Source organism: Triturus cristatus, chromosome 12 (genome assembly GCF_964204655.1).
Source record: "Triturus cristatus chromosome 12, aTriCri1.1, whole genome shotgun sequence".
NCBI classification, from domain to species: Eukaryota; Metazoa; Chordata; class Amphibia; order Caudata; family Salamandridae; genus Triturus; species Triturus cristatus.
The window spans coordinates 818,275,383-818,302,371 of NC_140595.1; the positions used below are offsets into that span (position 1 = coordinate 818,275,383).

Below are 26,989 nucleotides of genomic sequence, written 5' to 3' on the forward strand. Positions count from 1 at the left end.
ACGTTACCAACATATATAACAATTGGTGACTATGGTTGGTTTTACATTGCAAGAACAGTAGAGAAAGAACTGATGGCTTTAGCTGTGAATTTGCTAGTGGGCCCTAATGCAATTCCTCTACCAGCAGAGGGGCCCAGTGTCCCCATGCAGCAAGCGCAGTTTTCACAGAGAACACGATGAAGAGGAGGAGGGCAGCTCGGGGACGCCGTAGCTAAGGTAAGGTGCTTTTTATTTACTTTAAACTTGTTTTTTTAAAGTTGTAACAATTGTTAATAGGGTGGGTGGGAGGCGGGTGGCGTAGCAGAGCTACGCGGAGTTTCACTGAGTTTGTTTCCAACTCCGTGGCCCTCCGTGTAGCCCCGCTACGCACACTACGCCCAGGGTTACTACAAATGCCTACACAACAACGGACCCAAATACCTCAACGACAGAATCAACTTCCACGTACCCAAAAGAAACCTCAGATCATTAATAATATTAGTAGCTCAACATGATTTTCTTTGAACATAAGTAGCTCTTATTACAGAAAAGGTTTCAGAACTCTGGTGTAAGAAATTGGGGGCATATTATCAAGCACCGGCGTTAAAATTATCGCTGCTTTAGCGGCAGAAAACTGCCGCTAAAGCGGCGATAATGGGCTTGATAATATGCCCTTGATAATTTCCATAAAAGCCCATGTTCTGGTGTCAACATGGGCTTCTATTGGAATTCTCTGCGGCATATTATCAAGCCCATTATCGCCGATTTAGCTGCAGTTTTCTGCCGCTAAAGCAGCGATAATTTTAACGCCGTGCTTGATAATATGCCCCTTGGATTGGAAACTGAGGAGGGTGGCTTTCCATCTCAAGGAATATTCACAATCCTTGTCAGAGAGAACCACTACAGTCACTAAACTAACCTCTGGTTTTCTAAAAAGCACAGCTAGGCATGCAAAATCGAAAAATAACTTTTGGATGCTGGTCACTGTAAGGACATGTTGACATTAAATTATTACAAGCTCTTTTTTTATACCATGCACCCTACCTTGTGGGCAACAAGGCCTACAGAGGGGAACAACTAATAATATTTAAAAGGAAGAGTTGACCTGCCAAATGGGTTTATTTTGAGAGATCAAACTGCAGTTTTTAAGTTGCTACAGTCTGGCTGCAATGGTAGGCCTGAAGCCATGGTTTACACTGTCCAATAGTGGATGGCACAATAGGTGCTTGCAGTCCACTAGTGATATTTAACTTCCAGCCCCTGTGTACATTTTGTACCATGTACTAGGAACTTATAGGTAAGTTAAATATGCCAGTCAGGAATGTACCAATTCAATCATGTTTAAAGGGGGAGCTCAGACCTTCACTACTGTTTGGCAGTGGTAAAATGTGCAGAGTTCTAAAGCCTGTAAAAATATTGGGTCCAGCAGAAGGTGAAAAAATCTGGGGTGACCAGAGGTAGAAAGGCAGATTTCCTCCAATGGGGGGTGAGTACAAAATATGATGATTGCCAAAAATCTTACATAAAAACATGGTTTTACACGTGGGCAGCACTGGACTATAAATTCAATAGGATCCACGTTTATTTGGGTTCACAAAATCAATGGGTGAATTGGGCACTGCTCTACCTTATGAGAATTTATGTTGTGCCTAATACAGATATAGTAGTGTATATAACTGTAAATGTGAATTTTATCTTATTTTCCCTTTCCACAGCCAGACTTAATGAGTGATATAGTGCCCTGATGATGACCTCATAAAAAGTTTACATATACCCCAACAAGTACCCGTAAAGCTGCTGACTTATCAAAATGTGTTTGGAATTACAGTTCTCTCAAGGGGTATTAAAATCGGAACTCACTGAAAGTACCATTTAGAAGAATAAAGTGGCAATATTTGGGAAATGGTTTTGGAGAAAGGGTTGGTAGTTCTTATCAAAACCAAAATAATGTGGATTGCTAAGTGCAATTAGTTGGGAGTGGACTTGGAGAGAAGGGAGGGTATCAACAATCCTTATTGTAGCTGAAAAGCGGGACAAACGCTTTAAATAACACATTCTTGACAATCTTCGTCTCCTCTTTAACTCCTATATAAAATGTAGTGAAAGCTAAGTTTCTATCGGTTCTCCGTTAGAGGACTTCATAGGGAAATTTAAGAAGTGGCTGCGTCGGGCTTCTCCAATGAGTAGCTCATGAGTATTCTTGGAGAAGAAGAGGGAGAACCTCCTCTACGTACAACCAATCATTTTGGTTATTGTTAGACCTGGCACCATTGGCGTAGGTCTCCCTTCCATTTTCTTGCCGTTGCCTCCTGTATTTTTGCTATGTTTTGCATGTCTAGATGCTTTGGGCACTTTGCCACTGCTATTCAGTGCCAAAGTACAAGTGCTCCATATTGTAAAGTGTTGTATTGAATTAGTGACTCCATGATTGGCTTATTTGATTTACTTGTCAGACCCTAGTACAGTGCACCATGTGTGCCCAGGGCCTGTAAATCAAATGCTGCTGGTGGCTTGCAGCACTGATTGTGCCACCCACAGAAGCAGCTTGTAAAATGTGGGTCAGGCCTGCCATTGCAGAGCCTGGGTGCAGCCTGGGGCTGCCATGTCGACTTGGCAAGTGCTCCACTTTTCTACATATTAGTCACCCCTAAGGTACGCCCAAGGTAACCCCATGGGCAGGGTGCATTGTATGTAAAAGGTAGGACAAGCCCTGATGTGTGTGGCATGTCCTTATAGTGAATTATAGCCAATTTCGTGTTTCACTATTGCAAGACTACCTGTTACCATAGGCCAGGATGGGCAGTTTGATTATAACATCTTATAATACTAACTGACTCAGGGAACTAGGTAGAAATTCGAGTTTAGTATACCTGAACTCATAATGTTAGAATACATCTTTTAGTGAAGGTGGTTTTTACATTCTGGGTTTGAAAATACCACTTTTAGAAAGTAGGTATTTTCTTGCTTAACCATCCAGCCTGCCTCTGTTAGGTTTGTGTATTTCATGTCTGGTTTGTGAGTGACAGGGGCTGGGGTGGCTCCAGGAGCCTGGGTGAGTCAGCACTAGGTTGAATAGACCTATCTGCATTTGGAGTGGTGGGAGGAGTAGCACCCGGGGCCTGAATAGGGTGGTGCCTGTCTTCCACAATGCTGGCTCCACTTCCTGTGGTGCGTCTGATGATCCTGGCCCACACTCACAAAGGAAGAAGTTGTGTACTGGCAGAGTGCACCCAGAACTGGTTTGGACTAGGTACAGACACTCTCTGCCTTCAGAGACACAGGATTTGTGTGTATAAAAAGGGGGATCCAGACCCCAGAACTTTAGATCACGTCTGGGAATCAAGACAAACCTTTGCCAAGGAGAAGAACCAGGAAGCTGAAGGAGGAGACTGCCCCTGTGCTGTGCTGTTCGGGTTGGCCTGCAGTGGTTACTTTATTGCCAAGGACCGGAGAAAAGGAACTTTGTGTGTACTTTTACTATCTTGAGGAAGATCTCCAAGGGCTTGAAGCTGAGCTTGCCTCCTGTTCTGAAGTCTCAGGAACACAAAGACTTCACCACCATCTCCCCCTGAATTTCCTTGCTCGGAATTCTACTTGCAGAGAGGTGCCTACTGTTGTTTGGGCCCTCTGAGAAGACTGCATGTAGCTGGGAGCTGGAAGCGCGACGCAATGAGGGGAAGCGTGCCGCCGCAACAGCAGTTGCCGTCGCATCTCTGAAGAATCGTGTCGCCCCCGCAGCTGTTCGCCGTCGCATCACCGAGGAAGCGTGTCGCATCACCAGAGAAGCGTGTCGCCACCGCAGAGGTCGCCGACGCATCACTGGAAAAGCGTGTCGCAGGGCCTGTCGCGGCTCAGAAGTTACCTAGTTTGCCGCACGGCTGTCAGGCATGCTTGCATCGCATACAACATTGTCGCATTGCATAAAAGACGCCATTTTGCCGCATCGCACCGGATCATCGCATCGAGGCACCATCTTGTCGCATCGTCACCGGGCCGTAGTAAGAAAGGACGTATCAACTCCCCACACAGTAAGGAAGCGAGCCTCAACTCCCCTGCACAGCAGTAAGGAACCGACGCATCCACTCCCCTGAGTGTAAGGAACAGCGCATCAACTTCCCTGCGACCCTTTTGTTTGTTTTGCTTGACACATCTAAAGGTACTTTGAGAGTAAATTGTCGCATTTACCATCTACATTGAACTAAGCTACATCTACCATTTTAAAGTCTATTTTTGATTGCAGTATTGTGAATTTTCGTCGTTTGGTCTTGTGTTAAGTCTAGTAAAGATTACTTATTTTTCTAAACTGGTGTGGTGTCCATTTGAAGTGTTTCCACTGTGTTACTGTATGTGTTCACAAATGCTTTACACACTGCCTCTGAGATAAGCCTGTCTGCTCGTGCCAAGCTACCAAGTGGGTGAGCAGGGGTCATTTTAGAAGTGTAGCCTCTTACCCTGACTAGAAGCAAGGGTCCCTTTTTGGTCAAAGGTACCTACCTCTGCCAGCTAGAGACCCCCCATTCTAACAGTTATGATACCGGAACATTTTTTATTAAAATTTAAACAAAAGGAATGTGGTATGTCTTGGTAGAGAAGTGATTACAGGAATGAGTCTTCATCCCCATGTGTTAATAGGGGTAATACATTGATTGAAGTGAGTTGGACTCAGCACCTACAACTCGCTGCTATTAACAAGTTCTAGATTCCCCAAAACCTTTCAAAGAACTCTTCTTTTTCTTTTCTTGTAATCTTTTGATTTATGTTGATTTTTGTCATTGGTGTTAATTGTTGTACATATCTGTATTGTCTGTACCGAAAAGATGAGATTATTACCAAAAAACTGGAAAACATAAGTGAAAATAAGCTCATAAAATAAGAAATTAGATAAATACTCTCACACACAAGATTTGTGTGTAAGTTGTGTTTCTTAAATGTATGTTATCAATGACCACGTGGGGTTTTCTATAGATGTTGTATTATAATATTGATCCCTCCCCATATAGTAGGCCTTACTGGATCACACCCCCTTTACGTTTATATATGGGTCGTTTATTGTCACAAGGTCGTTAAAGTACCAGGGTGCTGAAGGCTTTGGCTATTCTGGCCATAGGGCAGTGCAAATTTGGTTGCACGCTTTTTTTCACTTTCCACATCCAAATCTGCACTATAGTTGCCAATGTGTTTTTTTTCAAATAGAAGTGTTAGTTTCAGCATTTCAGAGGGCATTGACTTTGGTGTTCCAGTCTCTCAGTAGAACACGTTGTTGGCATTATTAGCAGGGCCACTGAAATAACGCGAGTCTAAAGGCGCAGCTTTTTTTTGTATAGTTATGGATTTGCCGCATTTTCCACTTAATCCATCATCTGTTGCATAATGTGCAGATTTTAACAAAACTAGTTTCTAGCTCAAACTGATCAAAAGTTAGTAGAACCGTGGTGGCATGTGTTCATGCACAGTGGAAGTCCATTCACAAAGTTAACTATCAACTTTCATTTGATTATTTCTGTATTTAGTTGTTAAACTGGTACTAATAAGGTGACATCTTTGCCAAAACCGTATCACTATGTCTAACAGTGTCAAAATAATGAAGTAATACTATCATAAAATGTGATGCACTATTCCGCATAATTAGCATTTTCGTGCTGCATAATTTAGTCAACCCTGCCACAGAACTCAATGCTCCCTGTTGCATAATTCCACTAGCCTTATCTATTAGGTGTATGAATACACTACAGGGATGTTGTGGTCCCTTACAAGACAAAACATTTTTTTCTTTGGATGGAACATACAGTTTTTGCCTTCAGGTGGTCACCTTCCACCCCAGTGCTGGCGAGGGAAAGGATTTTGAAGCTACTGTTGGCTGTAAGTGTGAGTCTGACCAAACAAAAGAAGGGGGGGACGGGGAGCTAGTTGGAAAAAGGTCCTGCACCAATGCTCCCAAGGTTAATGCAACAGCAATGTGAGTGGTGTCAGTTCCTAAGGAGGAGGGGGAGATATAAACAGCCAAGTAGGCTATAAGACAATGTCAGGTGTCTCCAAAAAAAGGTTGAGTGTGCCAAGAAAGAGCAAGAGTACTCCTGTGTGGATCTAAAAGTGCCCTCACACACCCTTGCGGGTGTTTAGCATCATCATCGGGCAGGTGCTCCTCGTGGGGGTGGCGCTGCAGTCCCTCACGGGCCCGTTTTACGGGGCTCTCTGGTGGAGATATTTTAGGAGTTTGCCGGACCTGCAGCAGCCGTGGTAACCGGGTAGGTTATCCCGCACTCATAGGAAGAGCACTAACTGTCTCTACCTTCCCACAGCCACGCTGAGGAGGTCCATCCTTCAGCGAGGGAGGGCCACACATAGGGACACGCATAAACGGTGTGTCCCACATCTAGTACCTCTAGACCTTACCCTTTAAGTAGGACTCATGGGAATATAGGGCGGCTTTTCCCCATTCCCATTTCTCATCCCCTTTTTCTTTGGTCCTGATGAAGCGCTCTAGGATCCACTAGGGACCACTAATTAGCGCGAAACATGTCGACCCCATGATACATCTACACACTTTTTCTGATATTCACTACACGGGTTGAGAGAAGTGGGATCTTATTTGTTTAGTTTCCCCTCTCAAATAGGCATCCCCGTGATCTCTTTTATTCAGACTCAAAGGACCTCTTCAATAAACTGTTAGTGTCCTTTGGCTCTTTTTAGATTTCACTCATCACCACTTTTTTGACCAACACACCCCCATGCACAAGTGCGGCAAACTCCTAAAAGATCTCCACCAGAGAGCCCCGTAAAACGGGCCCGTGAGGGACTGCAGCGCCACCCCCACGAGGAGCACCTGCCCGATGATGATGCTAAACACCCGCAAGGGTGTGTGAGGGCACTTTTAGATCCACACAGGAGTACTCTTGCTCTTTCTTGGCACACTCAACCTTTTTTTGGAGACACCTGACATTGTCTTATAGCCTACTTGGCTGTTTATATCTCCCCCTCCTCCTTAGGAACTGACACCACTCATATTGCTGTTGTAAGTGTGAGTCGTCATTTCCCAGGGACACCTAGCACCAATGCTTTCAAAGTTAACTCATCCACTGGCTGGTCAAGTTTCAAACCCATTGTCATCAGTCTGATGGTTACATCCCCGCCCATCCATGCGCGTTCCTTTGGCTATGAATAAGCCCCTCACCATTGTTCGCCAACCGTTGTAGGTCACACCTCAGTGCCTCCACCACGTTTTTCACACTCTGCAGCGTCTTCTCGACCATCTCTGAAACACAAAATGGAGCACAGGTATTTTTTTGGCAGGCTTTACAGACAGCGGGTCTGAATGTTTTCAATTGAAGAAAAATATACACGGCAGCCATTTTGTCATTGTCATTTTAGTCTCTCTGGATGGTTTTCATTGGTCATAAGTAGCTCTTGTTACAGAAAAGGTTGGCGATCCCTTAGCTAGATGGAGCCCAAAGTAAATTTTTGAGTGAGCTCTTTGCTGTTTCTAAGACACATTCTCCGGCTCAGGCAAGGCCAGATTTCTCCAGGTCCAGGTGAGGCAGTCCTTTAAATAATGCGACAAAGTCCACTGAGATCTCTTCTTTGAGAAGAGATGAAGGCTCCGGCGTCTGATATAGTGAAAGCGAAAGATTTAAAACAGTAATGGTGGGGCTAATGTAAGATGGGACGCGTTTAAATATATATAGTGAATCAGTGTCTTACACATAACTTGAACAAGGTGGAAAAGTTCTGAAAACAGAGCCATGCTTGGAAAGGTACAAATATACCTACATGTCGCTTTTTTAAATGATCAGCATTTAGCTGTGGTTATGAGTAAACGAACAAAGCTACGGTTTGTCTTGAGTCTACTCTTCAAATTTATCCCAAACTGGATATTATCTTCGAACCATGAATTCAGATTCGGCGGATGAAGAACGGAATCACTGGCCCGTATTCTCGACACTTGCCCAGGGCTCCTATCCAGCCACAGAGAATGGCTTCATCCAATGATATGTTGCAAGGAAAAAAAATTACATCATTTCACTAAGTATGAAAAAAGAGTATCCACCACTAGTGTCTATATGTGTAAAATGTATGGATCTGATTGTGCAATGGAATCTGTGAGCAAATATAGTTTTTAATGTACCTCCATTTTTTAAAGATGGCATGATTTGATCTAGATAGCCCGCGATGATTTTATATTTTTTTAACATATATGAATTTGTGTGTGAGGGTGGGCTGCCTGAATTTTATCTGTGGCTTAATTAAATAAATATCACCAGAAACCAGAGGAGGGGAGAGAGGTTTTGAAGGACCCATGATATACCCTACATTAAACCGTGTTAAAATGGCTGCAGTCCTTCCTGGAAGATAGATCTTTCTCAGTCCTGGACGATGACATAATGTCAAACCTGATGCCATTAAACTGTGGGGTACCTCAGGGATCTTCCCTAAGCCCCACCCTATTCAATATTTATTTGGGCCATTTGGCCGAAATAGTATTGCCATTTGGGGTAAAAATAGTCACCTATGCTGATGACACTCAGCTGGTGGTCTCTATCAACCAGCAAGACAGTTCCTCCCCAGGCTTAGCCTCGTGTCTTGGAGCTGTCTCTAAGTGGATGGATGAATCATACTTAAAGCTCAATGGAGCCAAGACTGAGCTTATGCTACTGGGCAACTCAGCACCCCTGAATATAGGACATCTCTGGCCCAGCTGCATGGGCCCAGCCCCTTACCCCAAAGAACACATTAAGAGCCTAGGTGTGTGGCTTGACCGTAACCTAGACCATAAAGAACAAGCTCGAAATGTTGCGGCTAGTTGCTACGGAATGCTGAGGTTGATCAGAAAAATCCTCCCTCTATTACCTTTTAGTGCTAATAGGCTGCTGGTTCAAGCATTAATTATTTTGCGGTTGGATTATTCCAATGCACTATATCTTGGAGTACCACCTCCTACGATCAGAAGACTGCAGACTGTGCAGAACTGTGCTGCCCGTCTGTTGCCGAATACTCCCAGGCGTATGTCAGCTAAACCTGCTCTTGCCGCCCTCCACTTGCTCCCTATTAAAGAACGAGTTCAGTTTTAGGCTTTAAGCATCGCTCATAAAGCAAATTCTGGAAAAGGCTCTCTTTTGATGTGTTCTCTCTTCCAGCCCTACCACCCAAATAGAGCTCTGAGATCTGAAAATAAGCGACTGATCACAGTCCCGATAATCAGAAGAGCTCGAAGCGGGGGTCGACTCTTCTTGTATAATGTGGCACAGCTATGGAACCTTCTACCTCCTCACATACGCTTAGAGGCTGACTACTTGATCTTTCGAAAGAAAGTAAAAACGCATCTTTTCCCTTGATGTCCGCTTAAGTGTTAAGTTGCTGCAGTTAGCGCTGGGATGCCTACGGGTGAGCATGCGCTTTACAAATTCATTCTACATGTCAGTCTGTAAATGAAATACAGATACAGAGGAGGACTTGGGCCACCATTGAACTCCTAACAGTTGTCTACTGTAGATGCGATTGTACTCCATTTTTACAAACAAGAATGGGGATATAGTAGCGTTCTTCACTATTATCGTCCAAGCATAATATTAAAATTAAAAAGCAGACTGTGGGTTATACCAATCCTCTCTATCTACATAATATGGTCAACATGTTTCGGCTCTGGTTGATCACCACTGAGGGTCTTTTTTTTAAATTGTCTAAAGCAATCAGTTTAGCTGTACGTACCTACAGATTTGTCGGACTGGATTTTCTTGATGGCATCCTCCAGGTTTTTTAATCTCTCCTGCATGTTCCCTTCTGAAAAAATATAACATACATCTAAGTGAGAAATGAGTCTAAGCTACAAACACCACCTGAAGGCTGTGAACAAGTACATTTTTTATCAGAACCCATTATGACCTTAATTCACATTTGCTTGCATTTCTTTTCATTTAGCAGCTGTCTGGAATGAAAGACAAACCTCACCAAAATTACTCTCTGAGCCCTGCACAAGATCTCAAGTGCAATGAAGGTCTTAAAAAACACTCTGAGTCACATAAAAATGTATTTTTTCAAATCATTTCTTCCCCTTTTAAGGTGAATAGTAGTGAGATAGTAAACACACTATAGTATTATGCTCTGCAAAGTTATAAACACTCAGCCGATGTACAATGAAAGTGCTTGTAGAAGCACTGACAATTTTCATGCCAAAGTGCAGAGTGAACAAAATAAATTTACAACGAAAGAAAAGTAAGCTATTTACAGTTTCTAAATATATTTCATATTAGTATTATATTTACCTGTGATTGGATTTGGTACAAAAAAAAATAACAATTGTACTTTTTTAACTGAACACAGCGTGGGGCAAATTACTAGTCATTTGGCCAAAAAACTCCTGATGGCTGCGGCCAGCAGGACGCTCCTTAGAGGGGACGCGAGTTTGTTATCATATTTATCGGTACTAGGTCATGCGCACTAATACTGAAAAATAAAGTAAAGCAGCAAACGAGAAAAGTCATCGTATTTAAACAACTTTTATACACTTTCCTAGTTGTATTACGTTATACAACAAATGTTCCCGTCTTAGGGTTTTTTTCCATCGTTACCCTCTTGCTGGTGTTTGTTGACGTGTACTTTGTTATGTGCAAAGATGAAGCTGCAGCCAGTCAATTTGCACATCTACTGTCACACTTGGAGACCAGAAGGGCTAGGTTTTACAAATAACCTTATACAATATAACAATCCCCTCATTTTATAGTTACCACAAAAAGGGCTTTAAGTGGGATGAAAACAATGCGGGGAGGTGGTCTCTGAAAGGGGCCTGGCCTGTGTAATAAAGGGTATGACTTAAACATGTAAACTACATTTGGGGGGATTCTCATACAGTGCCACCCAACAGGTATTTTGGTGGCTTTATGTGTTTTTTGTTACTGCATCCAGATATATTACCCAACAACTCTGTTCAATCCAACTAACAGACTCACATGTCCACTGCTCACATTAATTTCATATTTCCCTATACTAATTCACCACTAATCCTGTTTTTTGGGTTTCGGAGTAGTGTGTTACTCGCCAAAAAGTGCTTCAACACCTCATCAGGGGTAACAAGCGTTATATAAATGCAAGCCCTTCCCTCTTCTATCCCTCCACTATCCTTTTCCAAATAACAGAATCACATGCCCACCGCTCACATTTATGTTATATATTCCTATATTAATTTACCACTAATCCTTTTTGGGTTCGGGAGTAGCGTGCTACTGGACAAAAAGCACTTCGACACCTCGTCAGGGGTAGTAAACGCTTTATGAATGCAATTACAATTACATGCACTAAGACCAGCCAGGACTATTGGCTTTGTCAATGATCGTCAGCTGTTTAGGATAAAGGGCTACACAAAACTAACTGCCACATAGAGAAAAAAATACAAAAAAGACAACATTCTAGCTATTCCTAACAGGCCTAGGAAATGCAAGATTAAGTAAAACATGTAAAATAGAAACAGGAAGTAAATCGCTGACATAGATGAACTTAAAGTTTTTTAAATTCGTTGTTCAGAATCAATCTGTGTTTTTACCAGTAAGGTGAAAAGGACAATCATATAGGGCCCATTTCAATGTCCATTTTTAATTACTACCGGGTCTGAGACCCAGATGGACACGGCCCACTTAAAGCCCTGAGCACAATCTTCCGGTGAACAAGGATGGAAGGGACTGCTACAGATGCCCAGCCCGCTCGTCAGCTCCGCCCTCCGTCACTTCCGGAACCTACCACGACTAAAAGCATCAAGCAAGTGTAACCACGCCCACTGAAGTGCAATGTCACCTGTTAACTCAGTTTTTCTTCTGTAATACTTTTTTTAACACCCATTTCCTTTCCACCCTCTACTTGCACCACCTTCTTACCTCTGTACCCCGTTGCTCCAAACACTGAATTAAATGCCCTTTTCAGTACCCTTTTTGTGCAGCCCTCTGCTGCCTTGTAGCTAGGTTCGCAGTTCACAAGTACCTTCCAGGGTAGGTAGTTTACATGGGCATGGGAACGGATGAACACCTGCTGCTCTGAGGGACCCTCCTCCGGGTTTCCCCACAATTGCAGGTATGCAGTGAACCCCAAATTGATGGGGGCCCTGTAGAATGTTATGAGTGGACTGTGTTTCCCTTATCTCACAGATACCCATTGACCTTGGGCTGAATGGGGGCTCCTCAAGGGTTGGGGCCCCCTTCACCGCAGGGGCTGAGGTTCCTGCGTTACACCTCTGCAGACAAGCTAAGGCAAACCAAAGTGACAGGAGCCGTTGAAATGCCGAATAATGCATGATACAAAAAAACATAACACAGCATGCTTCAACCAATCGGAGACGTGCTTTTGAAAAATACGCTGGGCTTCATATGTAGGAAGGTGGTGAGAGAGAGAGAGAGTGTGTAATTTCTCGTGTGTGTAATTGCACACTAGAGTATGCAGGCAGCGTGCACGTGTCTTAGAAGGGAAACTCGAGACAAAAATAATTTGAAGCGTTCCGTTGCTCTCTGCGTTCCCCATTCGCTTCTTGGCATCCATAAAATATATGTTTGTCCGACCAGTTCCTCAAACGTCTTATTCAAAGAGGTCAAACTGTGAGCACCGCTTCAGAGGCACGTGTCTATGCACGCGACCTGGTGAAGATCCGTTCGGACGTCTTTAAGGAAAGGGCGCTAAGGAGGTGCTGGGTACAACCAGAGTACAGGCCCTATAAAGAAGTGGGGGGAATAACCAAGTTACGCAGTATGCAAGTGGCATCATGATGCGTGACATTACACGTGGCATCACAGGAAGTGACATCATAAGAAGTGACATCAGATATTAAGAGCTCACACGTTTATCGGGTATATCGTGAGTACATTTAAGCGCATTGGGAAATTTAACAAATGAGATTTGGCGTTGGGGGTGTGCCAAAAAAGTGCCGCAATTCTGACGCAATCGCTGGGCCTCAACTGTTACACTATGTTTTTTTAAACCTGCCACAAAGAAATTGTCACCAAGGAGAAGCGTGGCCGTAGATCTGTTCTGCTTAATTAGTTGCAAAGTCTGGATTTTAAAATATGTATGCCATATTAATGCCTTTATGGGGTTAAGGCATCTGCTGCAGAGGTGCCCAGTAAATCTCAGGGAATAGTAATACTGGTGAGTAACTCAGGAGGTTAACGCATTTGCTGGAGAGATCTGGGTTTGGTGTAATCCCAGATTAGAATCAAAGTAGTGTATAAGGTTAAGGTGTCTCCTGCAAAACACATCATATTGCAAAATAAATAAAATAGGGCTATTTAAATTATTTGTGTAAATACTGAGACAGACCAACACATATGCTATTCTGAGAGTGCATGCATGTTTATACAGAGACTGAACAAAGTCAAAAGAGTGCCTCCCTTAAGTACCTGTGAAGAGACAAGCTGTGTGCTTTTGTTTCCATCGCATTTGCATTTAAGTGTGAGGTTTCAGGAGGTCTCTGGTCAGGATACTCGATGCAAAGGATGTCTGATGCCCCCTTAGATTCTGCCTTCATCTTTGGCCCAGCTAGAGGTGCAAGAAAGCCCCCAAGGCTGCGGGGCATGGAAAGCAGGCAGCATACAGGCGCTGCTGAGCATGTCCCGGTGTCTGAAAACGACACTGGGGCAAGTTCAACATATTTCTGTGGGGCCAACTTCTTGGCAGGGTGGACGGCGTCCACCCTGTGAAAATAGTGGGTGGACGCCGTGTACCTACGGTACCCCTGACTCGTGCCCTGGGTACAACTGTTCAAAGTGTCATTTAGAAGCCAGATTGATGATGCTACAACATGGCCAATGAAGGTTCACCTCACTGCACGTCTATCACACGGGGCATAAACGTCACTGCACAACAACTGTGAAAGTTAACTCTAAGATTCGAAAACTCCCTGGCCAAAATGCATTTTCGAATTGCCATTACGATTGGCACCTGCCGACATGTTATCAGCAGTGACCATATTTATAATGCTGATAGTGGTCACCTGCTGTTCACTTCTTTGGACCAGTCCTTAGACTCGCCACAGGGGCTGCACCCATGATTCAAGGCCTGTGCTGTAAAAGAGTGCCCACTGCCCAGGCCCTCTGTGTCAGAGCTGTTCTAGTTGAACCGAATCCCATGACCTCACACCTGCCCGCCAGTTCGTGCTGGCACCGAGTGAGGCAAAGAAACAGTCTGCACCCTCACTTCACCAGCTGGCAGCAGAGGAGGTGAAGAAACTGTCTGCACCCTCACTTCACCAGCTGGAAGCAGAGGAGGCGAAGAAACTGTCTGCACCCTCACTTCACCAGCTGGAAGCAGAGGAGGTGAAGACACTGTCTGCACCCTCACTTCACCAGCTGGAAGCAGAGGAGGTGAAGACACTGTCTGCACCCTCACTTCACCAGCTGGAAGCAGAGGAGATGAAGAAACTGTCTGCACCCTCACTTCACCAGCTGGAAGCAGAGGAGGCATAGAAACAGTCTGCACCCTCAATCAACCAGCTGGCACCGGGGGAGGCATAGAACAGTCTGCACCCTCAATTCACCAGCTGGCACCAGGGGAGGCAAAGAAACAGTTTGCACCCTCACTACATCAGCTGGCATCAGAGGAGGCAAATAAACAATCTGCAAACTCACTTAACCAGCTGGCACCAGCAGAGACAAAGAACCAGTCTGCACCCTCACTTCACCAGCTGGCACCAGGGGAGGCATAGAAACAGTCTGCACCCTCACTTCACCAGCTGGCACCAGGGGACGCATAGAAACATACTGCACCCTCACTTCACCAGCTGGCACCAGGGGAGGCATAGAAACAGTCTGCACCCTCACTACATCAGCTGGCACCAGGGGAGGCAAAGAAACAGTTTGCACCCACACTTCACCAGCTGGCACCAGGGAAGCTGAAGAAACAGTCTGCACACTCACTACATCAGCTGGCACCAGGGGAGGCAAAGAAACAGTCTACACCCTCTATTCAGCAGCTGGCACCGTGAGAGGCAAAGAAACAGTCTGCACCCTCACTTCATCAGTTGGCAGCAGAGGAGGTAAAGAAACAGTCTGCACCCCCACTTTGCCAGCTGGCACCGGGGGAGGCGAAGAAACAGTCTGCACCCTCACTTCACCAGCTGACCCCAGGGGAGTTGAAGAAACAGTCTGCACCCTCACTCCACCAGCCGACATCAGTAGAGGCGAAGAAACAGTCTGCACCCTCAGTTCACCAGGCTACACCAGGAGAGGTGAAGAAACAGTCTGCACCCTAAATTCACCAGCCCACACCTGGGGAGGCAAAGAAACAGTCTGCACCCTCACTTCACCAGCTGGCGGCGGGGGAGGTGACAAAACAGTCTGCATACTCCTCACTTCACCAGCTGGCACCAGGGGAGGCAAAGAAACATTCTACACCCTCACTTCACCAGCTGGCACCAGAGGAGGCAAAGAAACAGTCTGCACCCTCACTTCACCAGCTGGCAGCAGAGTAGGTGAAGAAACAGTCTGCACCCTCCCTTCACCAGCTGGTACCGGGGAGGCGAAGAAACAATCTGCACCCTCATTTCACCAGCTGGCACCAGGGGAGGCAAAGGAACAGTCTGTACCCTCACTTCACCAGCCAGCATCAGAGAAGACAAATAATCCATCTGTACCCTCACTTCACCAGCTCACACCAGGGGAGGTGAAGAAACAGTCTGCACCCTCACATCACCAGCTGACACCAGGGAAGGCAAAGAAACAGTCTGCATCCTCACTTCACCAGCCGGTACCAGGGGAGGCAAAGAAACAATCTACACCCTCACTTCACCAGCTGGCACCAAGTAAGGCAAAGAAACAGTCTGCACCCTCACTTCACCAGCTGGCAGCAGAGAAGGCGAAGAACCAGTCTGCACCCTCACTTCACCAGTTGGCACCAGGGGAGGCGAAGAAACAGTCTGCATCCTCAGTTCACCAGCTGGGAGCAGAGGAGGTGAAGACACCATCTGTACCCTCACTTCACCAGCTGGCACCGGGGGAGGCAAAGAAACAGTCTGTGCCCTCACTTTACAAGCTAGCACCAGGAGAGACAAAGAAAGAGTCTGCACCCTCACATCACAAGCTGGCACCAGTAGAGATAAAGAAGGAGTCTGCACCCTCACTTCACTAGCCGCCACCAGGAGAGGCAAAGTAACAATCTGCACCCTCACTTCACCAGCTGGCATCAGAGAAGACAAATAATCCATCTGTACACTCACTTCACCATCTCACACCAGGGGAGGTGAAGAAACAGTCTACACCCTCACATCACCAGCTGGCACCAGGGAAGGCAAAGAAACAGACTGCATCCTCACTTCACCAGCTGGTACCAGGGGAGGCAAAGAAACAATCTACACCCTCACTTCACCAGCTGGCACCAGAGGAGGCAAAGAAACAGTCTGCATCCTCACTACACCAGCTGGGAGCAGATGAGGGGAAGACAGCATCTGTACCCTCACTTCACCAGCTGGCACCGGGGGAGGCAAAGAAACTGTCTGTACCCTCACTTTACAAGCTAGCACCAGGGGATGCAAAGAAACTGTCTGTACCCTCAATTTACAAGCTAGCACCAGGGGATGCAAAGAAACTGTCTGTACCCTCACTTTACAAGCTAGCACCAGGGGAGGCGAAGAAACAGTCTACACCCTCACATCACCAACCAACACCAGGAGCGGCGAAAAAACTGTCTGCACCCTCACTTTACCAGCCGACACCGGGAGAGGCAAAGAAACCGTCTGAACCCTCACTTTACCAGCTGACACCGGGAGAGGCGAATAAACTGTCTGCACCCTCACTTCAACAGCCAACATCAGTAGAGGCGAAGAAACAGCCTGCACCCTCAGTTTACCAGCTGGCACCAGAGGAGACAAAGAAACCATCTGCACCCTCACTTCACCATCTCACACCAGGGTAGGCGAAGAAACAGTCTGCACCCTTACTTCACCAGCTGGTCCTGTGGGAGGCAAAGAAACAGTCTGCATCCTCATTTCACCACCTGGCATCAGAGGAGAAAAAGAAACCGTCTGTACCCTCACTTCACCAGCTGGCACCGGGGGAGGCAAAGAAGGAGTCTGCACCCTCACTTCACTACGCCGACACCAGGAGAGGCAAAGTAACAATCTGCACCCTCATTTCACCAGCTAGCATCAGAGGAGACAAAAAAAACATCTGTACCCTCACTCCACCAGCTGGCACCAGGGGAGGCGAAGAAACATTCTGCACCCTCACTTCTTCAGCTGATATAGTGGTAGGCAAAGAAACAGTCTGCACCCTCACTTCACCAGCTGGCACCAGGGACGGCAAAGAACCAGTCTGCACACTCATTTCACCAGGCGAAACCAGGCGAGGGGAAGAAACAGTCCGCACCGCCACTGCTTCATCTTGCAGTAGAGGAGGTGAAGAAACTGTCTGCACCCTCACTTCACCAGCTGGCACCAGTGAAGGCAAAGAAACAGTCTGCACACTCACTTCACCAGCTGGTACCGGGGGAGGCAAAGAAACAATCTACACCCTCACTTCACCAGCTGGCACCAGAGGAGGCAAAGAAACAGTCTGCACACTCACTTCACCAGTTGGCACCAGGGGAGGCGAAGAAACAGTCTGCATCCTCAGTTCACCAGCTGGTACCAGGGGAGGCAAAGAAACAGTCTGCACCCTCACTACACCAGCTGGGAGCAGAGGAGGTGAAGACACCATCTGTACCCTCACTTCACCAGCTGGCAACGGGGAGGCAAAGAAACTGTCTGTACCCTCACTTTACAAGATAGCACCAGGGGAGGCGAAGAAACAGTCTACACCCTCACTTCACCAGCTGGCACCAGGGAAGGCAAAAAACCAGTCTGCACACTCATTTCATCAGGCGAAACCTGGAGAGGCGAAGAAACAGTCCGCACCGCCACTGCTTCATCTTGCAGTAGAGGAGGTGAAGAAACTGTCTGCACCCTCACTTCACCAGCTGGCACCAGTGAAGGCAAAGAAACAAGTTATACCCTCACTTCACCAGCTGGCACCAGGGGAGGCAAAGAAACAGTCTGCACCCTCACTTCACCATCTCACACCAGGGTAGGCGAAGAAACAGTCTGCACCCTTACTTCACCAGCTGGCACCAAAGAAGGCGAAGAAACAGTCTGCACCCTCACTTCAACAGTTGGCACCAGGGGAGGCAAAGAAACACTCTGCACCCTCACATCACCAGCCAACACCAGGAGAGGCAAAAAAACTGTCTGCACTCTCACTTTACCAGCTGACACCGGGAGAGGCGAAGAAACTGTCCGCACCCTCACTTCAACAACCTACATCAGTAGAGGAGAAGAATCAGTCTGCACCCTCACTTTGCCAGCTGTCACCAGAGGAGACAAAGAAACCATCTGCACCCTCACTTCACCATCTCACACCAGGGGAGGCGAAGAAACAGTCTGCACCCTCACTTCACCAGCTGGTACCAGGGAAGGCAAAGAAACAGTCTGCATCCTCACTTCACCAGCGGGTACCGGGGGAGGCAAAGAAGGAGTCTGCACCCTCACTTCACTACGCCAACAACAGGAGAGGCAAAGTAACAATCATTTCAATCATTTCACCAGCTAGCATCAGAGGAGGCGAAGAAAACGTCTGCCACCTTACTTCTTCAGCTGGTATCGGGGGAGGCAAAGAAACAGTCTGCACCCTCACTTCACCAGCTGGCACCAGGGAAGGCAAAGAAACAGTCTGCACCCTCACTTCACCAGTTGGCACCAGGGGAGGCGAAGAAAAAGTCTGCCACCTCACTTCTTCAGCTGGTATCGGGAGAAGCAAAGAAACAGTCTGCACCCTCACTGCATCAGCTGGGACCAGGGAAGGCAAAGAAACAGTCTGCACCCTTACTTCACCAGTTGGCACCAGGGGAGGCGAAGAAATAGTCTGCACCCTCACCAGCTGGCACAAGGGGAGGTGAAGAAACAGTCTGCACCCTCACTTCACTAGCTGACACCGGGAGAGGCGAAGAAACAGTCTGTACCTCCACTTCATCATCTGGCAGTAGAGGAGGTGAAGAAACAGTCTGCACCCTCACTTCACCAGCTAGCACCAGGGAAGGCAAAGAAACAGTCTGCGCACTCACTTCACCAGCTGATACCAGGGGAGGCAAAGAAACAGTCTGCACCCTCACTTCACCAGCTATTACCAGGTGAGGCAAAGAAACATTCTGCACCCTCACTTCACCAGCTGGCACAGGGACAGGCAAAGAAACAGTCTGAACCCTCATTTCACCAGCCGACACAGGGAGAGGTAAAGAAACAGTCTGCACTATCACTACATCAGCTGCACGGGGGAGGCAACGAAACAGTCTGCACCCTCACTACACCTGCATTCACCAGAGTAGGTGAAGTAAGAATCTGTACCCTCACTTCACCAGCTGGCACCAGTAAAGGGGAAGAAATAGCCTGCACCCTCGCTTTACCAGCCGACACAGGGAGAGGCAGAGAAACAGTCTGCACTGTCACTACATCGGATGGCGCCGGGGGAGGCATAGGAACTGTCTGCTCCCTCACTTTACCAGTTGGCACCAGTGGAGGCGAAGAAACAGTCTGCCCCTCACTTCACCAGCTGTTACCGGGGGAGGCAAAGAAACACTCTGCACCCTCACTTCACCAGTTGGCACCAGGGAAGGTGAAGAAACAGTCTGCACCCTTACTACACCAGCTGGCACCAGGGGAGGTGACGAAACAGTCTGCGCACTCACTTCACCAGCCTACACCAGGAGAGGCAAAGCAAAAGTCTGTACCTTCACTTCAACAGCTGGCACCTGGGAGGCAAAGAAGGAGTCTTCACCCTCACATCACAAGCTGGCACCAGAAGAGACAAAGAAGGAGTATAACAAGCTGGCACCAGTAGAGACAAAGAAGACGTCTGCACCCTTACATCACAAGCTGGCACCAGTAGAGACAAAGAAGAAGTCTGCACCCTAACATCACAAGCTTGCACCACTTGAGACAAAAAAGGAGTCTGCACCCTCACTTCACAAGCCGATACCAGGAAAGGCAAAATAACAATCTGCACCCTCACTTCACCAGCTGGTACCGGTGGAGACGAAGAAACAGTCTGCACCCTCACTTCACCAGCTGGCAGCAGATGAGGCAAAGAAACACTCTGCACCCTCACTTCACCAACTGGCAGCAGAGGAGGTGAAGAAAGTCTGCACCCTCACTCCACCATCCGACACCCGGGGAGGAAAAGAAACAATCTGCACCCTTACTACATCAGGTGGCAGCAGAGGAGGCAAAGAAACAATCTGCACCCTCACTTCATCAGGTGGCAGCAGTAGAGACAGAGCAACAGTCTGCACCCTCCCTACATCAGCTGGCACCGGGGGAGCAAAGAAACAGTCTGCACCCACAACTTTACCAGCTGGCACAAGGGAGGCAAAGAAACAGCCTGCACCCTCACTTCACCAGCTGGCATCGGCCACAGTTAAGAAAAAGTTTGCACCCTCACTTCACCAGCTGGCACCAGGAGAGGCAAAGAAACAGCCTGCACCCTCACAACACCAGCTGGCAGCAGAGGAGGTGAAGAAACAGTCTGAACAATCACTTCACCAGCTGGCACCAGTAGAGGCGAAGAAACAGTCTGCACCCTCACTTCACCAGCTGGCACCGGCCACGGTTAAGAAACAGTTTGCACCCTCACTTCACCAGCTGGCACCAGGGGAGGCAAAGAAACAGCCTGCACCCCCACTTTACCAACAGGCACCAGTAGAGGCGGTAAAACGGTCCGCACCCTCACAACACCAGCTGGCAGCAGAGGAGGTGAAGAAACAGTCTACACCCCCACTTCACCAGCTGGCACCGGGGAGCAAAGAAACAGTCTGCACCCTCACTTCACCAGCTGGCACCAGGGGAGGCAAAGAAACAATCTACACCCTCACTTCACCAGCTGACACCAGAGGAGGCAAAGAAACAGTCTGCACCCTCACTTCACTAGCCGACACCAGGAGAGGCAAAGAAACAGTCTGCACCCTCACTTCACCAGCTGGCACCAGGGGGGGCAAAGAAACAATCTACACCCTCACTTCACCAGCTGGCACCAGAGGAGGCAACGAAACAGTCTGCACCCTCACTTCACCAGCTGGCACCAGGGGAGGCGAAGAAACAGTCTGCACCCTCACTTCACCAGCTGGCACCAGGGGAGGCAAAGAAACAATCTACACCCTCACTTCACCAGCTGACACCAGAGGAGGCAAAGAAACAGTCTGCACCCTCACTTCACTAGCCGACACCAGGAGAGGCAAAGAAACAGTCTGCACCCTCACTTCACCAGCTGGCACCAGGGGAGGCAAAGAAACAATCTACACCCTCACTTCACCAGCTGGCACCAGAGGAGGCAACGAAACAGTCTGCACCCTCACTTCACCAGCTGGCACCAGGGGAGGCGAAGAAACAGTCTGCACCCTCACTTCACCAGCTGACACCAGGGGGGGCAAAGAAACAATCTACACCCTCACTTCACCAGCTGGCACCAGAGGAGGCAACGAAACAGTCTGCACCCTCACTTCACCAGCTAGCACCAGGGGAGGCAAAGAAACAATCTACACCCTCACATCACCAGCTGGCACCAGAGGAGGCAAAGAAACAGTCTGCACCCTCACTTCACCAGCTGGCACCAGGGGAGGCAAAGAAACAGTCTACCCCTCACTTCAGCAGCTGGATTTCTCCGGTGGTTATTGCCCGCCGCAGCAGAGGAAAAATCTGTTTATGTGTGGATTTACGCCACGTTAATAACAACATCCTTACCAAAAATTACTGAAATGGTGTCTTGTCTTAAAGGTGCAGCATGGTTTTAAACCATTGATCTCCAGCGGTATTAACCATGTATTTGCGGGGAGCCGTGTCCGGGGAGCTTCTTGTGACCAGCAAGAAGATTAGAAATGGCTAGTCTGTAGTCTGATTTAGTCTGGACATCGTTCTCTAGCCTCCATTTCCTTTCTAGTCTTCTACATATTTGTTTTTGTGCCTTCAATGACTCAATGACCCATGGTTCGGAGGGTGATCTCTGCGGGGTCAGATGAGACAATCCAGGAGTGACAGCTGCTCGCTGCCTCGTCCATATCTGCCGGGCAGAGTGGCCAGAGCAGGCGAGCATCTTCTTTAGCTCTTCTCCCTTTACCTTATTCCAAGGTTGAGAGCAGGAACAGTGAGAGACAGCAAAGATCAGTGCACGGCGCGTGTGAGCTCAAGGCAGGTCAGGATAGTGACTGTCTAGTGAACAACCAGCAATAGCCATTCATTGTGTGTGTATAGGTATGTGGGTGTGTGTGTATAATTATTCTAATGAGCACCCTTTGTATAATCGCACTATAAATTGTTATTCAGAGCGTAATAACAGGAGTTCACTTATGGTCAACTCAAGGCTCCTCCTTTCATGCATCTTCTAAAGATGAAAGGTTGAGTACATATTTCAATGATTCCTCCCCGATGTTTTTACCTTGAACCCTTTGCGCTTAGTGTATCATTCACAGGGGTATTTACTAGTCTTGGAATATACAAACCGAGGATGAAATAAGGTCCTCGGTAGTACATGCACGAACACACTGAGCTACTCCACTACTATTCACACTTGTAAACCGCAGGCTACCGGCAGTACTCAGCAGCAGGTACATTGGCCGCCTCAGTTATTTGGTGATTCAAACCTGTTATCCACATGTCTCTGCAGCAGGCAAGATGTCAATCTGAGTTATTCTAGCAGCATTACTACTAGAGCCCTGGTGCACTCAGATCACTGCAGCGGTGCATTTACCCCTTAAGCTGTTTTACCAGCGGGTGCACTTCATCAGATACAGCTGGTGAGGTAGCTCAGCTGGCTAATGCTCCTGCTTCAACAATCATCGGGCCACATGGATGTCACAGGTTCAAGTTGGTCAGCTCGGCTCTTGGTTACTTCAGAGTCAATAAAACAAGTGCAACAAGTGGGGTAATAACCACACCTACTATTTGCAGTGGTAGTGAAGTGCAGATGGTGTTGTACTGTAAAGGAAGCAAGTACATGTGTCTGTCTATATACCTATACCTCCCCCGTTGTTGAACCTATATACCCATACTACAGGTGCTTGTCTTATACCTCCAGGTGTGTTGTTAAATAACGTGTGTAATTGAACACACATCCGCTCGGTGGCCTCAACAAGAACACTACATCTAATTTGTAATACATGATAAGAATATGGAAACCTTTTACTTAGGTGAGATTTTGTAAAATAAATCTTTAAAAAGTATCTTTAATTTAATATAGTTAAATTACTCTACAAATCATTTAAAAAACAAGTTAACAGTTTAAAGTTACTACCAGTAACTTTTCCCACGTAGGTAGACGGATCGGAGATCAACATATAGTGAAGTAGAGAGAAAAGTGTAAAAGTTTATTAAAATTAAATTAAAAAAAGTAAAAATAATAAATATTAAAATATTACTATTTCAATATTTTATTAAAGATCTATACACATGTTTGCAAGTCGCATTTGGTAGTGGTGGTAATATGGTGGTACTACTAAAAGTTCTACAAACTGTAGTTAGTGTACAGACCGAAAGGGTATCAGCCTATTTCCCATGGAAACTACAATTTAACCTTAGCTAGAGTGCCATGAAGCCCCTGCTCTGACAGCGGTGATGAGCTGTGTTTTTATCTAGAGCGCCATGAAGCCCCCGCTCTGACAGCGGCGTTGAGCTGTGTTTTTATCTAGAGCGCCATGAAGCCCCCGCTCTGACTGCGGCGATGAGCTGCGTTTTTATCTAGAGCGCTATGAAGCCCCCGCTCTGACTGCGGCGATGAGCTGTGTATTTAGGTAGAGCGCTATGAAGCCCCCGCTGTGACTGCTGTGATGAGCTGTGTGTTTAGCTAGAGCGCCATGAAGTCCCCGCTCTGACTGCACTGATGAGCTGTGTTTAGCTAGAGCGCTATGAAGCCCCCACTCTGACTGCGCTGATGAGCTGTGTGTTTAGTTAGAGCGCTATGAAGCCCCCGCTGTGACTGCTGTGATGAGCTGTGTGTTTAGCTAGAGCGCCATGAAGCCCCCGCTCTGACTGCGCTGATGAGCTGTGTTTAGCTAGAGCGCTATGAAGCCCCCACTCTGACTGCGCTGATGAGCTGTGTGTTTAGTTAGAGCGCTATGAAGCCCCCGCTGTGACTGCGCTGATGAGCAGTGTGTTTAGTTAGAGCGCTATGAAGCCCCCGCTTTGACTGCGCTGATGAGCTGTGTTTAGCTAGAGCGCCATGAAGCCCCGGCTGTGGTGACGAGCTGTGTGTAGCTAGAGCACCGTTGTTGTGTAACTGATTCCAAGGTCCACACAACGTTGGTATCAATCTTCTTTTAATTAAATATCCATGCACAGGAAACAGGTGGAACCTTACACTAGCACACCAGTAAACAATACTAGAACCTGAATGTGTCACTGCACTCTATAAGAGAATGCAGACACAACACATCCCCCTCTTTATAATAACTAAAAGTGAACACCTAACACCCACCCCTTTACATAACAACACAACAGAGAGAGGAAAAGAAAAAGAAAAGAAAAAAAAATAATATCAACCCACAACAAAGTCTTTCAACCATGTAGGTAAATTCTGTTCCTTTCCACACTTACCAGCATCTGCCCTCCCATCCATCACCGGCGCATTCTCCCACAGGCTTCCACCCATCATCAGATACACCAGTGTCTTGACTAATTGGCCCACTAATGTCAAAAGACCAAAGGTGGTCAATTCTTCTATCCAACTCTACATGACCTTTGTTACATAGCGCTACCCTTTTTAAATTCCATACTTTTCCATTCTCTAAACGGATAGCATTTAAATAAACTTCAGTCACTTTTTCTGGTTCAAAGAATTTGCTTACACCGTTTGCTACTTTTACAGGTTTTTTAATTCTCACTCAATCAGCAACTTCCACCCGAACCTCCTTGACCTTGTTACGTAAATCACAGTATTCTTTACTCTTTTGTTGATTTTCCACTAGCCTTCCCTTCACAACCTCAGGCGACCATTCCAAAACAGTACTGTCACCTAACCAACCTGGATTAAACTTGCACCTAGGAGACCGACCTCTCATCACCATAAATGCCGACAAACCTGCCACATCCTTTTTAGTGATTCTATACGCCCATACAGCTTTCTTAATAGCTACTCTCCAATCCATTGCGTTGGTAACAGCTCCTTGTATTATGCCTTTCATCACGTGGTTGAACCTTTCAACTGTGCCATTTGCAGTAGGGTTGTAAAGTGCTGTGGTCTTGTGTTTCACTCCCACTCTTGTAAAATATGTTTTGGCTGCCAAAGAAGTAAACTGCAGACCGGTAGCACTTAAAAGAGTAACAGGAATACCTTCTGACCAGAAAGCTTTACCCAAATATTCTAATACCGTGGCGGCGTCACCTTTTTCCACAATATCCATTATAGGCCACTTAGTAAAAAGGTCAATCAATACAATTACATACTCCTGTAGTTCACCCACAGGACTCATCAAAGCAATGACAACATTCTCCCATGGTTGATTGGGAAAATTCGCATCTGACATGGGGGGGGGTCTCAGTGTGCTAAACGTTTTATCCAAAGCGGAACAAACACCACAACTACCAACAAATGTTTCCACCGCTTTGTCAACACAAGACCACCAGAAGGATTCCTTAACTACATTCTTCGTCCTTACGACACCAAAATGCCCTTCATCACATAATGCCAAAATCCAATTCCTTAACCACTTCCGTGCTCATGACAAGCCCAGCTCGTCATGAGGCACAGTGGAGCTGTGCTCATGACGAGTTGGGCTCGTCATAACGGTCGATTGATTCCCTGCCTGTGTGGGAGAATCAATCAGTGGGCGGGGTCGTGACGAGCTCAGCTCGTCATGAGCACAGCTCCACTGTGCCTCATGACGAGCTGGGCTCGTCATGAGCACAGCGCCGCTGCCCCCCGCGCCCTGGGGGAATTACCCCCGCGGCGAAGGGGTTAAACCTACTGGAGGAATTACTCTGCAACCTCTAAAAATGATATCCTTTTCCATAGATAGTTCTGATCTGATTCCCCAGAAGGCTCTACATTCCTCAGATAGCAATTTCTTCTTGGGCCACCCCTCAGTCATGTACTTTACAACTTCCAGTAGGACTTTATTTTCCAAAGGTTTATCCACCCAAGTTTTGCGCTCAATGGCAGGTGAACCATAGTCATGTATTAAAGCTACTTTAAAATCGTTCCATGGGTCATCCTCACACGCTTCTAATGGATTAGGCAACCTAGATAAACAGTCAGCCATTACATTTTCTTTACCTGGAACATAAACAATAATGTAGATATAATCCTTCATCCTCATAGGCATTCTAGCTAATCTCGCTGAAGCAGATGAAGTACCTTCTGTAGTAAGCAATTTTATGAACGGTTTGTGATCACTGCCAATGACCAGAGGTCGTCCCCAGACAAAACCTCTGAAGTGATCAAGCACCCATGCACATGCCAATGCCTCCCTCTCAACAATAGGCTACTTTTCCTCTGAAGAAGATATAGATCTGGACGCAAACAGGATGATGTTTTCCTTTCCTTGCTCAATTTCTTTAAGAAAGAACCGCCCCCAGACCTTTATAACTAGCATCCCCAGTGATATAATTATCCAAATTAGGGTCAAAACTCACCAAATGTGGTACTTTCTCCTAGAATTCTTTAATGTACTGGAACTCTTCCTCACAAAGGGAATCCCAACAAAATTTAGCATGTTTCTTGAGAAGTTGTCTGATATTAAATACTTTCTCAGAAAAATTAGGGATAAATTTGGCACAATATTCTGCCATTCCCAGGAAAGACCTTACCTCATTCTTACTCGTGGGAGATGGTGCACTTGTTAGAGCATTAATTAAAGCCGGTTTAGGCTTAACACCCTCTTCACTAATCACGTGACCCAAATAAGACACACTACTTTCCGCAAATTTACACTTGCTCAATTCAATTGTTAATCCCTTGCTTTCTAAAATTCCTAGTACTTTATGTAATCTCTCATCATGCTTGATTTTATCCTCCCCAAAGATTACAATGTCATCTTG

General features: G+C 46.6%; 1 protein-coding gene across 4 annotated transcripts in view; it reads right to left on the reverse strand.

The window, feature by feature from the left end:
* Positions 1-26,989, reverse strand: part of LOC146782976 (asialoglycoprotein receptor 1-like) — a 172,316-nt gene that overhangs the window by 96,202 nt on the left and 49,125 nt on the right. For all 4 annotated transcript variants that reach the window (XR_014972186.1, XR_014972184.1, XR_014972185.1 and 1 more), the window contains exons 7-8: positions 9,682-9,753; positions 7,151-7,231 (exon numbers count right to left, since the gene is read on the reverse strand). Coding sequence is in view for 1 of the 4 variants with exons in the window: in XM_085638440.1 (XP_085494566.1) it covers positions 7,151-7,231; positions 9,682-9,753 (153 nt within the window). In the remaining 3 variants the exon portion in view is untranslated. The remainder of the gene's footprint in view (positions 1-7,150; positions 7,232-9,681; positions 9,754-26,989) is intronic.